The sequence below is a fragment of the Chlamydotis macqueenii genome, chromosome 3 (assembly GCF_036417535.1).
Source record: "Chlamydotis macqueenii isolate bChlMac1 chromosome 3, bChlMac1.mat, whole genome shotgun sequence".
Classification (NCBI taxonomy): domain Eukaryota; kingdom Metazoa; phylum Chordata; class Aves; order Otidiformes; family Otididae; genus Chlamydotis; species Chlamydotis macqueenii.
Genome location: NC_141558.1, coordinates 31,573,593 through 31,591,266, shown reverse-complemented (window position 1 = coordinate 31,591,266; position 17,674 = coordinate 31,573,593). Strand labels below are relative to the sequence as shown.

At 36.7% G+C, this 17,674-nt stretch overlaps 1 protein-coding gene across 2 annotated transcripts in view; it reads right to left on the bottom strand.

Moving 5' to 3' along the window:
• Positions 1–17,674, bottom strand: part of ADGRB3 (adhesion G protein-coupled receptor B3) — a 468,567-nt gene that overhangs the window by 31,203 nt on the left and 419,690 nt on the right. For both annotated transcript variants that reach the window (XM_086744848.1, XM_086744847.1), the window contains exons 20-25: positions 12,007–12,157; positions 11,364–11,433; positions 6,496–6,562; positions 4,210–4,295; positions 720–818; positions 219–390 (exon numbers count right to left, since the gene is read on the bottom strand). In XM_086744848.1, coding sequence (XP_086600974.1) covers positions 219–390; positions 720–818; positions 4,210–4,295; positions 6,496–6,562; positions 11,364–11,433; positions 12,007–12,157 — 645 coding nt within the window. The remainder of the gene's footprint in view (positions 1–218; positions 391–719; positions 819–4,209; positions 4,296–6,495; positions 6,563–11,363; positions 11,434–12,006; positions 12,158–17,674) is intronic.

Sequence of the window (17,674 nt, the reverse complement as noted above, 5' to 3'; positions counted from 1 at the left end):
TTAATTAAGTGAGTATAGTTCTATAATGAAACTGGCATTCTGCACCTGGAATTAACTGATCTTCACCCTCTCTCTTTCACTTGTTCCTCTGTATCCCATCATCAAATACTTTACCTACAAAACATATTTCTGCAGAGCAAACTGTATATAACATTTAAGAGAAGTTGAGATATTAAGAGGAGCATAGCCCATTAGAAAACTGGGAAGCCATTCCTCACCTCCCTTCGGAGAATACAATGGACCATGACAATAACAAAGCCTTGTAATGAATCAAACACTGCAAAAAGTATCTGAAATAATATTGATCTTTTGTCTGTCATGGCCAGAACTGCAGACATCCAAGTCAGGGCCAGAAGTGGCAATACCACACAGGAACTCCAAAGAGACGCCCTATTGAAAGAAAGAGAAAAGGAGCACTGTAATATTGTAAAAAAAATATTAAAAACTCACTATTAAAATAAAACATATTTAAGGATGGCACTTTATCAAGTTAACTTGAAAATCATGGGCAAGAATGTAACACTGTCGGTATTTTATGATCTAAAGAATATCCTGTATTCAGTTAATAAACACAGTTGCAATTTTTTTTTGTTAAAAAGTACTTAAATGTGCTCAGCACTCTCTACAGTGTTAGCAAACACAGTTGTCATCATCAAACTATTGTCTCACATGCACTGTATAAGATTTGTAACAAGAAGATGTAAATGATCAGGACTAACATGGCATTACTGGCGGTGGTGGCTGACAAAGCTGTTGTTGAAACTACTCCACACTTGGCACATTTGAGCGTCAAACCGCTATGAGGCTCACTCATCTGACTGCAAACAAACAGAACACCCACAAAAAGAACAAAATATTGAATTGTCACCAAAAAACGTTGCTACTGAAATTTAGCTTTTAAATATGACGTCATGCAGAAAAAGTAAGTAGGCTTATTCAGGATGAATGCTCTATGTTGTTGCAAAACTGTACTTTGTACTTTACATCATTGTTAGCTTTAAATGTTAATGCTATGGGGCTTGATTTCATGCAGGCTCTATTTCTTCCACTTAAGCTAAAAAAGGCCCCAAATGTCCAGTGACCAAAACTGCTCAGTACACTGAAGTAAACATAAGCACGTGCTAGGATAGACACACAAAGTGAAATCCCTCTATTCAGACCTGTTAAAAGACTGTTGTATCCAAACTTGCTTGAGAAAGAGTATAGGACACTTAAAGGAGGAGTATGAAGTATAAACAATTATAGAGCATTAACAGAGAAAGAAACTTGCAAAACGTATTCAAGCATCAAATCAGAATGGGCGTACTGTATAGTCAGATTTGTGCTAGTGTTCTGAATGGCCCATTAACATCTGAAGTTATTTTATTGTTGTATGAAGGTCTGAATACAGGGCTTGAAATGTATGGAATCTGATGAAATAAATACCAGTTGGTACTAAAAAAAGGGTGACCTGTTTTGCATTTTAATAAAACACAGTACACAAGCATTAAGCTCAAAGCATTTTGTACAGACAATTGTACCTCGGCACCTGTCAGAAGAGTTAAAGGGCAAAACCTGGAATTTAAATTTTCTTTTACATACAGCATGCATTCAACTTCCTGAGCAGAGTAAATAAAGGCTTTTGCTATTCCTTCTCTTTCTGGTACCAGAACCAGAAATAACCATAGCTGACTGAGGTGCAACAGGAAGGGTGTTTTTCCCAGCTGGAAAGTGGTCAACATAGTGAAGATACGTAACACTTCAGTTTTTCCCAGTTATTTCAACCAACAGAACTCCTTTTTATTGTTAAACTCAGCATTCACAAGCTTTTTAAGATACTGCCCAAAACAACAGTGAACTTCAGTGGTTTCAATTTTGATAAACCAAATTATGATCTTCTGTTAAAAAAGTGCAGTACATTTTCCATAAAAATGCAGGTTTTTTCCATGAAAAAAACAGTGAGAACCATGACTTTGTATAAGGTGATTGTCAGGTCTGAAAAGAACTCAGTGAATCCGCATTAGTTTACACCAATTAAAGATCTACATTAATGAATGAACGAGAAAAATGCCTTGGGTAATCTTAACCTAAGCTTAGGAAAACACCTTCCATCTTTGCTTGGCAATACTTCAATGTTACCAGATTGGATTATTCCCTTTACCTCTACAGATTTGTTCTGGATCTTACAAATAATGGAACTTGATGTGTGTATAGACCAAATATAATCTTTTTGGCTGGGCATATATGGGTGCTACCCCTTGTGCCAGCAAAATTATTGGTATACCAGAAAATGGTATATTGATATGCCAGGAAAATGATTAATATCCATCCATCAAGACACTTGTTGATTCTCCATATAAGGTGGAAAAAAACATACAGAGCTAGTATATTTTGTCCTATTCACTGCTTTAAATCCTACATAAATGATTTCCACAGCTGAACTTTTGACAGGTATAAGTCCAATGTTTGCCAGAAAGACTGAAATCGCCTTTCTGAGCATGACTGCCAAGAGATATTTGAGAAACGAGTGACAGCCTCCTTTCTACTGGAGGCCAAATGCTGCACCAATTTCTGTGCCCCAAAGAATGACTCAAGAATTTTTATCTGCCAAGTAGTACCAAGGAATGCTGTTGCCAAGCCACCATCTCATACTATCACAAAAGTGAAGATTGTTTCTCAATTAAGGGATCTACATACTTTCCCAGAATATCTGGTTTGTTTCTGACAGAATAATTTCCAGTTCTTTATCCATTTACTTTAAAATAAAATACCATTTTATGAAGTTGCACGCTGTTAGAAAGCAAGCTATTTGTTTCATCAGGAAAGTATCCTATAAGCAAATAGATTTTTATAGCCGACAGTTGAGTAGGTGAAAAAAAAATGATGCAGTTAAATCTAAGCTTGTATATCCTTAGAAAATGTACAAAGCCAAACCTGTGATTACTCCAACTCCTTAAATCACTGGAATTAGAGCAGATGTGAATTTGAATTGGTGATTACTAAGTTATTACTACTCTTGAAAAAATTTGTGTAGTTTTATAACATTCTAGATTTCGTCAGTGTTATTACACAGGTAAGAATGTTGATGGCAGAATAGTGGTGAAAGAGCTGAAAACCAGAAAGATTTAATTGAATTAATCAAATTTATGCAAATCACACCAGCTGAAGTACTTAGCATAAATTCACTTATCTAACCAATGAATTGAACTTATTAGGAATGCTACTGTTAGCGAAATGGTAAAATAATTCAAAGTGAAGCCGTAATAAATTTACTCATAGCAGTAATACACAGTAAAATAAAGATATCGCTTGTCATTGCTAGAAATGCAGATATTGGTGGTGTTAACTACAAGCTGGCTCAAAAGATAATACTAGAACATATAGCTGTAAAAAAACAATTATGCAAAGTTTAAATATAATTTCATAAGTGTTAAGAAGGTGATGATACACTTGTGAAATATTTTTCTCCCATACAAAATGAATCTAGGTTTGCTGCTGCAGTACTCCAAATCATTGTTATCCACTGAAAAACAGTTTCTAATACCACCACTGTCATAATCCTTTCTTCTCATGAGAACAAATAGAATTTGAATGCAAATGCAAGTAAATAATCAATAACAAAGAATTTCCATTTATCTTTTTCCCTTTTTTTTTTTTGCTTTTAAAACATTTTTTTTTTTTACTTTGAAATTCTGTTAAATTAATTTAGAACATACATCTATGTAGATATGGATGCAAGAACAAAGGCAAATTCTTCACATAGTCAAAATGGCAGAATAGCGTTGACCTCAGTAAGAGACATATTGTTGTAAAATATATTTTATAACAGTTTACACACAGGAGTAACATTTCGCACCATAGTAATTAAAGTTGACAGCTAGACAAAAATAATCAGTTCCTTCAGTACACACAGTTCATAAGACTGTTCTCCTAACTGCAACAACTTTACATGTGTGACATTGTTGTGAAACTTCTGCTCAGATTTGTTTAATCCTTATTATTATTAACTTAATACTGTTGTACTTGTGTTTTATTATGTTTAGTGTGTTTAGTTGCATTCCCTCAGGGTAATGCAACAGCAGCTCTTAAGATGAATGGAATCTGTTAGACACGCTGTTACACTGATATAAAAGTTCAAAGCACAATCAAAAGCATTTTTGGTGAATATCTGTAATTGAAAATTGGTGATACAATTTTAATATGCTTTAAAATAACCCAGTTGTTGCTTACCCCGCTCTGTGTTTGAGCTTTTTATCTAGGATTCCATCTCTGGAAACAAGTTTATTAAATACCAAAATGCCAATCACCATGTTGACCTGTCAAACAGAAAACAAACAGTTGATCTTTCAGTGCCTGAAATAAAATATTTATCCTGTTACTTCAGAAAAAGGCTCTTACAGGCCTGCAAAATGTCTCCTGTTACACTTCTGAGTATTCCATCAGAAACTGTGTAACACTGTCGATAAGCACACCAAAAGTGTGTATTCTCAGATGAGTAACACATACACACACCACAACAGGCTTATTTTTGAATCTTGAATTACGCCTGGCATCAAGTTATGTGCATACATGTCTCCTGGCCAGAAGCTTGAGTAATATAGCTGTAATATTGCCTCAGTGTTAATCGCAATGATGTATCCTGTTCCAGTAAAACCACTGCCTTTGAGTTGTGTGCACAGAGAATAGCTGCTCAGAGCACACGATGACCGTAACCGTGTCCTTTTTTAAGCACTGACAGCCCATGTGGGTGTTCCCACTTTGGCAGAATCAGCCTGTGGTTTTCCATATCTTCCTGCACATTAGTCATTGTCTATGTCATTCACCAAAATGCCAGTCTTGAGCCTTGTTTGACTGCAGCTTCCTTTTTTTTTTTTTTTTTTTTTGTGGGCCAGATGGATTGCTGGGGAAAGTCTGTTTGGGTCCATTAAAGTAAATGGTGTTACAATCACATACACGGATTGAAGACCTAACCTAAAAAAAAAAAATCAGGTGTTTCAGCAGCCAGACTTTGGTACTCAATGGACATACTAATTGCATTTAATGGACAACTTAATGACTGTTATTATCCATTTGTATTATTGAACTGAACTCTATGAACCTGTCTCTGCATGGTCTGCAAAGAGGTAATATCAAGTTTGAATCTACTAAATAAATGTTCCTTTTTTTTTTTTTTATTAGAAAAGGGCAATCCTTGTTTTCCTTTCACACAAATTTTTCAAGACCTGTGCCAAAATACCTAATTGTTTCCAGTCTGCCTTGCCAACTCTTTTTCAGCTTTTCTTATTATCACTTTATTTTCAGCATTTACATTTTTCAGCTGATGTTATATAATTCTTTTTCTTTGTACACTTATGCTTAAGTGGCTGCATGGAACAACTCCTTCCACAGCTACTAGCTAATGGTAGGGCAAACTGCGACTGTGAACTTCAAACATCTCTGAACAAAGCTTGCCAATTACACAGAGAACACACAGTTCCATGTGAAAATTATGACTGGCTTTTTGTAAACATCCTTGGCTCCTCTATCATGACAGGGACTGTGAGTTGTACAAAAGGATCCTGGCTTGACTCCAGGCAATGATGAGACAAACTCCATGGGAGTAGTAAACATCCATTTCAGGAAAATCTCTGTAGCTAAACGGCTATATCTTTGATGACTACTAAGACTGATTCCCTTTTGCAAGGAAAAATAAAAAATAACTGGTGTTGATAGAGCTATCCTAGTATAAAATTGTGGAGTGGAAAGAAGAATTAGATTCAAAATCTGTAAGTGAAAAATGCTAAACAAATTATTGTAAAAAATCCATACAGACTGCAGAGCAGATGACTGATAGCCAATGGCACACACAGGGTGCAATTCATCTTACCCTAAAGTAGACACCTGAAATACTTCTGATGGTTTGAGCCCTAAACGTGCATATTTTTCTCCACTGATAATGACATATGGCTGGGATAACCAGCTTAGATGCAGAAATCTACATTGCAGATGTCCACAATTAGGCAAAGTGAATCCTACACCTAAATGCATTTCCAGAGATGTGGAAGATTAATACACAAATAAGTAACATTTCCCAGCTATGATGATTTTTTGCTTTGCCTTCAAAAGCAGTAGCCATGGAGAACTTGCTGGCTGGTTCCACTCCTCCTGTTGCTTTTGCTGTCACAGTGATACACTGCCAAGTGGACCTCTATCAAGACTGTCACTGAACTGCACAAGGCAGTGACAATTGCGTAGATGCTACTGATAATAACTCAGTGATGCTTGTAACAAGTTTTCTGTGCCAGTAATCAGTACATTATTCTTTCACAGCTTACTGTGTAAACATGGAGAGATAACTGGTATAAAGAAGTGATAGTTGAGTGAATCATGCATTCAAAATACTGAAGGTATGTTAAACAATATTGAGCTCAGTTTTCACTGCAAAATGTAATGCTACTGTATAGCTAAGCTTTTATAATTTAAACAGCATATTCCATCATTTCATATAAAAATACTGGAAATTATATAAATGTTTACCAAGACAACAGCAGCTGCAGGTCCAACGAAAGCATAAAGTAGCCCTCCTTCAAGAGACAGCCAACAACTGGAAAGAATATTAGAGAAGAACTAACACAAATTAAAAATAAGTATAATGCATTGCCAAGAAAGCATTAATAATTGCTACAGCATGAGATTCTTACAGTGTATGTTCAATCCTATATATAGAGACTCATATGCACACACACAAAATAATTACTTCGTTGATGTGATGATGTAGAGAGTTGAAAGTTATTTCCATTATCAATTGTTAATATTTCAACAGTTTTAATGTGAATTATACATACACTGGAATGCCTAAAATGTATTAAGAGCACAATAGAAAATAAGTTTGCAAATCTTTATTGAGTCTCCTCTAACCATGTACGATGAGTTAACCGAACAGGACTTGACAGGAAGGTATCTAGAAACATTTCCAGCTTACAGTGTCTTACAGTTCTATACTCAAAGTAATGAAAAGTTAGAACTTCAGAAGAAAACAGGTTTCTACATATCTTCTCTTATGTAATTTAGTAACTGCTATTAGAAGTAGATCTTACAAACAATATTCCCATTAAAGAAAAATAATATATGATCTAACTGTTCTTATTCGCTGGAATATTTTACAAACAATTTAAATGTACATTTTAAAGCATCTGAAAACTGTATTTTCTGGTGAGCTACTAATCTTGCAGAGTTTGTCATACTGCATCAGGGCTTTCACTGAAAACCATCAGATCTCCAAACACAGAGCGCTTACAGAATCAGTTCTAAATATTTGATACACCAAGATGTAAAGCTTTCCATATCTGCAAAAGATCAGGAGCTTCACACACTGAAGTAAATGCAGCTGTGCTATTTTCCTAGTGATTACACATTCAAAGAACTGCATGCTTATTTGAATGCATGATCACACCTACATATAAGACAACTCAAGTATATGCATTCAAATAATTAACTTGGATCTCACATCCAGCAACACTGACATCAGAATCATACATATCTTCTTTACTTTCCAGTACTGCTTCTGTACTTTAGAAAACCAAGTAAATTAGATGCAAGCATATCATAATATTAATGGTCTGTTACGGCTGGAATTCCAACTGCACAGAATAAAAGTGTTTCCCACTGCAATGAAGCCACGTGATATATGCCACATTAACTCAACTGTATCAGTGTGCTAAATTCTGGAACGATAAATTGATGCAAATAGTTCATATCTGCTTCACTGTTAAAAAGGTAATACATGCCAGACTATTCTACATCCTACCTCAAAAAACAACTAAAACAATAATGTTTGATTTATTTTTGTAATCTCAAAGAAAAAGGTCTTCAAAATTTTCTGCATTTTTTTCTTGCTATTTTACAAAGGCTACGTTATTTATTGTTAGAGACGGAGAACATGGGCTTCTGAGAGGGATGAACGTATTCACGGTGCATTTCCTTGCCAGTATGAACTTTTAAACTTAGTGCAGATGAGCTCTCTGCATAACTAAGACATGCAATTAAAATTTTAATGTTTATTGGGAGATAGAATCATCAATTTATAAAAATTGTGGATGTATCATATCTGAAACATAATTTCAGTTACCTGTGCTGAAAAAAAAGAGTCAACAAGGTTTATTTTAAATAAAAAGAAAATAGTTTCTACCACAAGAATCTTTAAGACCAAAAAAGAATTGTTCCCTCCCTTTCCCATGCCCCAAAGCAAAAAGGCTGTTCAAAAGAGTGACTTCCGTTTAGAGGCAGAGCTGGAAAAAATGAACATGTTTTCCTTATTTCTTTACACAATCCAAATTTTCAACAATCTGGATTTTTAACAGTGTGTGACGTGATTATTGCAATGTATTCAATAATCTGCCAGTTGATGACTCTGAAATGCGTTTCTTCCTCAGTCATTTTCTGTTGGAAGACTTTCTGAAGACAAATTCTCAGATGCCTTATTATACCGTAAGGCAATTGTTGTCAATTTTTTATTATTTTTTTTTCTTCTTCTCTTCTGTTTCTTTGCTCTGATTGTTTTTTTTCTATGCTTTATAGTTGTTTTTATTTTGTTCTCCTGTTCTGTCTTCTTTCTCCCTTCTCACATAGCAGAAAGCCATATAAATTGATTAGTATTAGGAGCATCCACTGGTGGTTTTATGGGACTATGTTACATGGTCATAAAATTCTGCTGAGTGATGAAGTATCTGTAGCCTTGCTCCTGTGTCCTGTACATTTTGTGAGTTCTTTGACGCTCTCCAGGAGAATAGTTCCTTCTCTTAGGAGAGCATGACTATGAGAGAATTTAATTTGTTGCTGATGTAACAAATTCTTGGAAGTTATCTGCACTGCTCATTATGTAAACATGAGTAGGTCATGTAGGTTTATTAACTATAACTTGTAGTAGTGGTGCTTTCATAGCTCTGATCATCTGAAGAAAGGTAGCAACAATATTCATTAGAGCCATAGAAATAGTTGGAAAAAAAAAAACAAATCAAGCTTTCAGACACACAAATCTTTCTCAGATATACTGAAACTTCTAAAAACTTGCCACTGTGTTTTTAATTATTTTTAGGAAATCCCTTTAGCTTCTGTATCTGTATCAGTACAAGTGTCTGTGTGAAATATTTTTCATACGTAGTTTTAAATGTACAGCAATATACGTGCCTCATCATTAGGCCTGAAATAAAAAGATATAAATCAGAGACTGTTCATCACAGAAGTGGTTTGAATGTGAACAATTCAAGCCACCTCCATCAGTCATATACTGTATGAAACTGAGATCTGCTTCAAAGATCCTTGGGCCTTCTCCCTTTCTATCAATCTCTTTATCTGTGGAACTATGAGATTGGAAAAAATTCCTTTATTTTCACTCTTAATTTTCTCCACTGGAAACTGTCATTTTCAAAATGACAGGAATAATTTGCAAGACGAGGCACTCCTGATGGCAGCATGTGTGTAACTGATTGCAGCCAAACAGGCCAAATACAGTGTAAGCAGTTAAAAAACTTACAAAAGTGCTTTAGTTACGGGAAGAGGAGCTGCTCTGCTTTTTCACTGCCCAACAATTATTATGGGACACAATTCTTTGTTGGCCTCTAGACTGGGACAGCACATCAGCTGGTGATGGAGGAGCAACCTCTATTCCTTGCGTTCTCTGTTTTTCTTATGTAATTCTGATGTCAAATGTCAAGAAAACGTATTTGCCAATAAGATGGGAAAGCTACGTTATGGCTCTGTTTGTCCCTTGTACATCTCCTTTTGTGCTTTTGTCCCATGGCACTGTGTCAGCTGAATTTGAATCCTGGGAAAGGAGTTGTTAGAGGTATAGACTTGTTCTTTTTTACTTTCCTGGTTACCCTTAATGAATGATTTGTTGCTTTGTCTGAATAGTTCAGTATATCCTCTTTTAAAAATGCATTCAGCCCAGGAAGGAAGCAGGAAGCAACACCAACTAAAGCAAGTAGTCACACATGAATAATTTCAGTAGAGTATTTGCAATGGGATTGATCCTGCAAGGGACAGAGCTGCATCCGCAATGGTGTTTGGACATTGTAATCTTGTCATTCATAATTCTCACAGCCTAAATGGTTCTCCAGTTCTGGTTCAAAGACTAAATAATGAAAAAGCCAGCAATATGAGAACATGTTAGAAAAAATGTCAGAGTAGGTCCTCAATGTAACTCCCAAAAGATGTCTGACTCTTGTTTCACTAATGTTTGCCAGCTGTAAGTGCTGTCCCACAGTTAAGCACTTCAGTTAGGTAAGCCATTTCTCATTAAAAAAATGCAAGACATGTCATCACAATTTAAAACTAAAAAGCTCAGTGTTTAAAGCCGATATTCAGGAGGAGATTTGTTTCTGAATCCTTACCCACCCAGAGCTGGAGCAAGGGCTTGAAGCCTCCCCCACCATGTGCTGAGAGGGTTGGACACATAAGGCAGGGAGGAGGAATCCTGATCTCACTCAGCAATTATGCAAAGGAGAATAATTAAATATTCATTGAATCGAGGACTTGACCTAACTCATCCTCATCTTTGATGAATGCCTTCATTACCAGGCTACAGAGTCATATTTCCTCTCTTTCTGCCCTGATGCATACTTAATTTCTTAGGCAATGTGAGGAGAGCTCCAAACAGGACAACTGAAGGAAAAGCACTCTTGCATACATAATGCCTCAGTGGTTGGAGGGGCCTGCTGGCAGAAGAGAGGCTCAACCCAAGATCTTTCTTCAGCAGGAGACAACCAAAGGGCAGCCTTACTGGGAAGCGAATTTTCCAGGGTGCTAAATATGCACTATAACCAGCCAGGTGGCTAAACAGCAACTCTATTAATAAAATGTAAATGAAGCACACAGATCTCCTCCTCGTTGTCTCTCAAGTACAGCCCAGTCCAGGAAATAGGCTGGATCAGGCTCTACAGGAGAGAGGAGATGGATGGAAGAGCTATCTTGAAATTTCTGCAGGACTTTGCCTCCAAGCAGCTCAGGGACAGTAAAACTGAGGTGGGCAGAAATCAGAGACTCTTGCCAGTACAGTTTTAGATGTGTTTAGAGGTTGGCAAAGGCTAACCATAACATTTAAGGTTCTTTTTGGTAAATGCACATAAATGGTAGGTGTCCAAGTACACCTAAGCCTCAGTGTTTCTAAAAGGCTCGCTACTTCAGTTCCTCACGAGAAATCTAGATTCCCTGGGGCTTTGCTGAGCTCAGTCCAAGACTGGCATGTGGGTTTTTTTTTGTTCTTTTGTGGACCACTCAGTGACTCTTAGGGCACTTCCAAGTGTGAATGGATACCCGTAGGGCCTTTAGACTATGTTATGTATTTCCTGATGGGCACGACAGTCTAGTTAATTAAAACCATAGTTTATCATTTCAGATTAACTTACTAGTGGGCTGTTCCATATCCTTTCGTCTTAGTAAAGCCTATTGATATTGCAACCACCAATGCTGGTAAACCTGAAAAAAACCAAAAACAAAACAGAAACAACCATTAGATGCTGAGCAAAATATTACTGTTCTGTCTGGAAAAAAAAAAATGACAGAGCAAGCTAATGCAAAATGGCCCATTTTACATGGAATGAATCATTTAATGAAGCACAGTGCTATTGCAGATTTTTTTTTTCTGAAGCACTGGCAGGGAAGAGGACACTGTTTTCTGCCCACAGTGTACCACTTTGATGTAGCTAAATTACTGGTACATTTGACAGGTCTTAAAGTGAACTAGGAAGAGGCTTCATGAATATCCAGTGATTTTTTTTTGTTTTATTTTGATTTGTTGATATTACACTACTTTACTTAAAATCTTCTAAAATTTTGTTAAAACATATTTCTAAAAAAATGCTAAAATATACACCAGCATAGCTTGAGTTTGAGATAAAGTGGAAAGGCTCCTAGCCTAGTTTTCTTTTTAGTAATGTGCTGTCTACTATCTTTCAGGTTTACTGCACAAAATTATGATATTCTTGACATTGTCACTGCATTAAACGTTTCATTCCAATGATTCTGAGGAAATGAATTTTATGGACTTACCCCATCCAAGGCACAGGAAACGTTTCCTTATGAGCCGTGTCCTAATTTTTCCAGTAACAGCCATATATGACTGCCACGCTTCTGTCAAAACCCAACAGAATGAAGCTAAGAAGAAGAAGTGTAAAAATGCGGTGGTTGTGGTGCAGATGCCCTGCAGGGAGCAAAGAGAAGCTCATGCTGAATACTTAGGGACACTCATTTCTCTTCTCAATTCAACGAGTTGTCATATTCTATCATCTTGACCTTTATTCTTAACATCAACTCCCCCTTTATGATGTGGTTGCCACAAAGAGAGAGAGAAAGAAAGATATGTTGATGTAGATTAGGCAGAAGAGGTTTTAACTGTTTTCCCAGACACTGACTGTGCAGAGCAGGGACAAAGAACACAAAATAAATCATGCCATCAGATTTTTCTCTACATATTTGCTTTGACCAGGGACCATCCTAAAGACATTGTGGTAAGAAAATTACAGACGTACTGATTATAAAATTTCACAGAGATGAACACAGAAAATGTGGAGATACAAATGCTCCTAATTGCCATTTATATGTTCCTTCCCTCCACACAGAAAGACTCTAACTGTAAATCTGAATCTAAGGAAATATATTAAGTTTGATTTATTTGATTTTTTTTTATTTAAATCTCATAGAACATTAACCTATTGGAATATACCGCCTGAGATTTTTTTAGTCATGTTTCAGTAACATTACCTTAACAATTACCCTGGATTTATGTGTGTCAGTCATTTGTCATCTGGAAAGTATTTTGAGCACATGCAATCGGCTTTCTTTTGTCACTGTAGCCCTTAATTAAACTTGACATTTTAGGTTACATAAATGACTATCTTGGCATAAATGATGATCTACCCTCCACTGTGTTCCCTAAAATGCCAATTCCAGGCTATAAAATGCAGTGTGCACTGTACCCCAGAACTAAGACCACACCAGTAATGTTGAGAATATACTCATCGCAATTTACCCTTACCATAATTTGAAGTGTCAAAATTATATCAAAGTTAAGAAAAAAAAAATTCACTTCCAATATTAACAATGCAAGATTGTAGATGAGAAATTTAGATTTTTATGATTATTTCTTTATGCAGCATACACATCTGATAGCTACCTTACACACATGCAATAAAAGGCTAGTCAATTTTTTTTTTTACTAAAATCCCAGTGTAGCACACTATTTAGGGGGAAAATATGTAAGTGACTAATTATATACAGATGCTTGCATATTTAGTTGAATCAAGACTGATAGCTACAGAAATTTGAGAAGGAAAATATACATGTGACACCACACATGTTTTTTAGTTCATTTTGTATTTCTAATTACTTTCAGGTCTTTAAAAAAAAAAAAATTATATTGTGTTACTTTTCCAAGATTCTTATCTGAAATCAATTGTGTTGGTTCACTCCAATAGTTATCTCAGGTGCATAGCTGACAGCTGACATCAACCTCTGAACTTTCAAAAAGTTACGTGCTTGAGTCAAAACTTAATGATTTCCTGCTATGAATTTACAGACGTGACAAACACCTTGTTTTCTAATCCTAGGTCAAGTAGTCTATTTAAATCTAGGGGAAAGGGAGTCTATATAATTACATGCAAGAGAACTATTGTTTATTTTTAAAGAGCAAAGAGTATAAACTGGAAAAAAACCAGCAGATCCTGAAAATGCACTAGTCATTCTATCCTAGATTTTGCCATCAATTCTCATGTTTAGATGTCCCTAAAGTATGTGGATTCATAAAATCTATCCTGTTAAAGCCTGACTGATAGCAGTATTTCCTGTATGTGAAAAATAAATACCTATTTAAAATGAAAGCTATGAAGTGAAATGTACAATAAATATAATAGAAAATACAGAACTGTCCTTTATTTTACTATCTGGCTCATATGTTATGAATTGCCACTATGAAACTTTAATTTGCTTCCCTATAATTTTTTTTTTTTTTGTGAAAGCTAGCATGTTCTGTTGGAATGAGAATTTGACAATAAAAGGACTTTTGAGGAATAGTAGAGAATCTTTTAGGGAGCAACTGCATAGGTAAAACACAGTATTAAGCTGAAAAAAAAAAAGATAATATACTATTTCCCTTATAAATAATGCAAATGCAAGCAAGTACTGGTCATTTTGGGAGAAATAATTGCTAAATCTTATGGCTGACTGAATATAGACTGTAGGATTTAGTTCGTCACTTATCCCCTGTGTTGAAAGAAAGATGATGATAATCTGATACAAATGTGGACACGTCTGTTGGGGAAGAAAGAACTCTGATGGAAATGTTAATGATCATGTTGAGCACAAAATGAGAAGACAGAAGCAAGTTTTATTAGAAGTGATTTGTGCTCTGGCTGGAATATATGACTGCTGATTATAACTAACTCTTCTGAATGGCAGACAGGGGTCTGTAATGGACATGATGGCAAGTCTGTATCACTGATATAACTGCGGATTTGCATCACATACCATCAGAAAGATGCAAATCAGCCTCAAACATCACCTAACAACCACTGTGGGATTGCGATGACAGAAACATGTGCAGGCAGTGCTTGAAGTGAACTCAGCCTCTCTCCTTCCCCAGTCACAGAAGCAGTCCTGACAAATGAAACTCCTCTCTCCCAGGTACAGCCATGGGCTCAGCATGGTTGACCAATACCCCTCCCCCAGAAATCTGGCTTTTATGGACTTCTGTACTCTTCCCTTTTGATAAAGAAGCAAACAATGCTCTCCTGTCTGGGAAAGCCCTGTATCTGGGAAGTTTATTTCTAAATAAAACAAAAATTCATTTTCACCAAAAGCTGTTATTAAATGGGGAGTTGAGTATCTCTAGCCAGGGAGCCATAATTTTAGCAAGTACTTTATTGGTATTTTTTTCTTTCTCACCAGGTAATGGACTACTCCCAATCTCTCCTTCTCCCTCTCCTCCTCTTCCTTTCCAAGGGACCACCACCTCCCCTCACCTTGCTGCACACACAGCAGCATCACTAAAACCTTGTGGCCCATCACTCACAGTGATGTCTGCAGTGTGTCCACCTGTCTGCACCAAGAGATAGTGGTACACATCTTCCCCATTGCTTTAGGAGGAGATGTTTCTTATTTGTTTCTAATTTTAGCTTATTAAAACTCACCGAATTAATTACCTGTGCTGAGCACTGTCAACTTGCAAGAAATTTAATTTTAACAGCCTAGTTTATTCACTATTTCTTCATGCTTCTGAAATTAAGTCAACTCTGTTACTCTAACCTCCTCTTCCTCCCATTGCTGTTGTTCTCAGCTCCATATTTAATTCTAATTACAAGTGGGGGAAGGGAGCTTTTCTGTTGCACAATTTCATGAGCTTTAATTGAACCTCAAGTGTTTAGCTACCTTGAATAGCTAAGTAAGATCATTCATCCCTTTTTAATAAACAATATACTATTGAAAGCAAGAGCTCACATCAGGTATCAAATTATTTCCTTTTCATTCTTATAAGATGTCCACTTCGAATGAGGGTACTGAAGCACAAATGAGAAATGTAAAAAACAGTGCAAATTCAAAGCTACTTATTCTAGCAATTAATATTCTTAATGTAATAATGTTTAATGTAACAATGTAGTAATACAGAGAACATTTATCCATTTTTATGACCTATAAAAAGTAGGTCAAAAATGCAACCTCAATATAATAATTTATCACTATTTTTGGAGCATCTTATTTTTTTTTCCTCTTTATTTTTAATAGAACAGTGGGTTTTTTTTTTGATAGCAGCGTGAACAGATCTTCCACACAAAGACAAAGAGGGTTAAGTAAGGACACATGATTTGTCTTCTTGCCCTGAAACAGGTTCTTTTTCCGTCAACAAACTAGTTGCCTGTCTCTGGGTTCTGACAAATAGTATAAGAATCAAAGTTAATGGAAAACGAACATGAAAAATGAAATCTGTATTTGTGACAGCAAAATTAATAGGGCTAAAATCCACTCAGTTGGATTATGTAATGAAGTAGAAATGAAAGACAAGAAATCATTTAAATAACAAAATTTCTTGGAGATTAAAAAAAAATCTTGCCCTTGATTTAGCTCTGAGGAGATAAGCCTAAGCAGATAAATGAAATGGGTGCTAATTTTATTCTTAAGAAGTTCTGACCATGCACTGAATACACAAAGAAAGACCACCTAAAGACCTAAAGACCACGATAAAGAATAAATGGAACAAAGCACAAACAAAACAAAGAGAATGCAAAAGACAAAGAATAGAAATATAGCTCTATGTCAAAAGTGCTATATTTTATTGGCTTTTTGTGACTCCCAAGTCCTCAACTATAAAACAGTTTATCTTTCCCTTCTTTAAATTAAAACACTAATTCATAAAGGAATATATTGCTTATTATTCTTTATTTTGTTTTTTATTATTTTTCATTTTCAAACTGATTTGCACAACACAGTACCTTTGTCTCAGGAACGGCAGACACTGTCAGAATGCAAGGATACAGTACACCGGCCAGATAACACTTAATTCTAGATTAAATACTAATTTCTACAGTAAATGCCATAAAATAGTAGATAGATTTTCAGAGACTCTGGGACAAAGAAGCATGGGCTTGTATCTCAGGAGTTTTTTTCTGGAAGGAGGATAGATTTTCAATGACAAAAAAGTATGGCAAGGAAGACTGTCTCTTCAGTTGCAAACATATTTGAAACTGTTAGGATCTTAAACACCTGAGAAATCATAGCTGCAGACTTTCAGGTTTCTCTTCCAGAATCATTTATATTACTGGCATCATAAAGCTCCGGAGGTACCATTTCATTTAAAAAAATATCACGTTCTTTTATTTTGCCAGGCTTGAGTACTGCGAACACCACCTGTTCAAGCAAAGACTTCAGGAAATCTGACACTGTCGTAGTTCAGCCCCGATTGGGACCAGACTACGCAGTCTCTCTCTCGCTCCCCCCACCCTCCGAGAGAACAGGGAGAGAAAATATAAGGAAAAACGGCTCGAGGTTTGAGATAAGGACAGGGAGAAATCCTTAAAGTTACCGTCATGGGCAAAACAGACTCGACTTGGAGAAAACTATGCATTTATTACTACAAACAGCAGGATAATGAGACAGAGAACAAGGTAACCTCCCTCCACCCCTCCCTCTTCCCAAGCTTACCATTATCTCTACTACCTTCCCCTCCCTGAGCGGCACAGGGAGGAAGAGGGAATGGGGGTTGCGGTCAGTTCATCACATGTTGTTTCACGCCGCTGCATCATGGTCAGGGGAAGAACTCCTCACATTCCTCCCCTTGTCCGTTGTGGGGTCCCACCCCTACGCCAGAGTCCTTCATGGAACTGCTCTGGCGTGCGTCATCTCTTCCATGGAGTTCAGTCCCTTCAGAACAGCTGACCCAGCGGGCCCTCCACGGGCCACAGCCGCCTTCAGGCATCCACCTCCCCCAGTACAGGGTCCTTCACGGGCTCCAAGTGGATCTCTGCTCCTCCGTGGACCTCCATGCGTTGCAGGGGGACAACCTGCTCCACCATGGTCGTCACCACAGGCTGCAGGGGAATCTTGGCCAGGAGCCGCATTACTCCTCCCCCTCCTTCTGAACTGACCTTGGCGTCTGCAGCCGTTCCTCTCAACAGGCTGGTAGATGTCTCTCAGGATCTTTTTTACATCTTATTCACTTCTCATCTCTTTT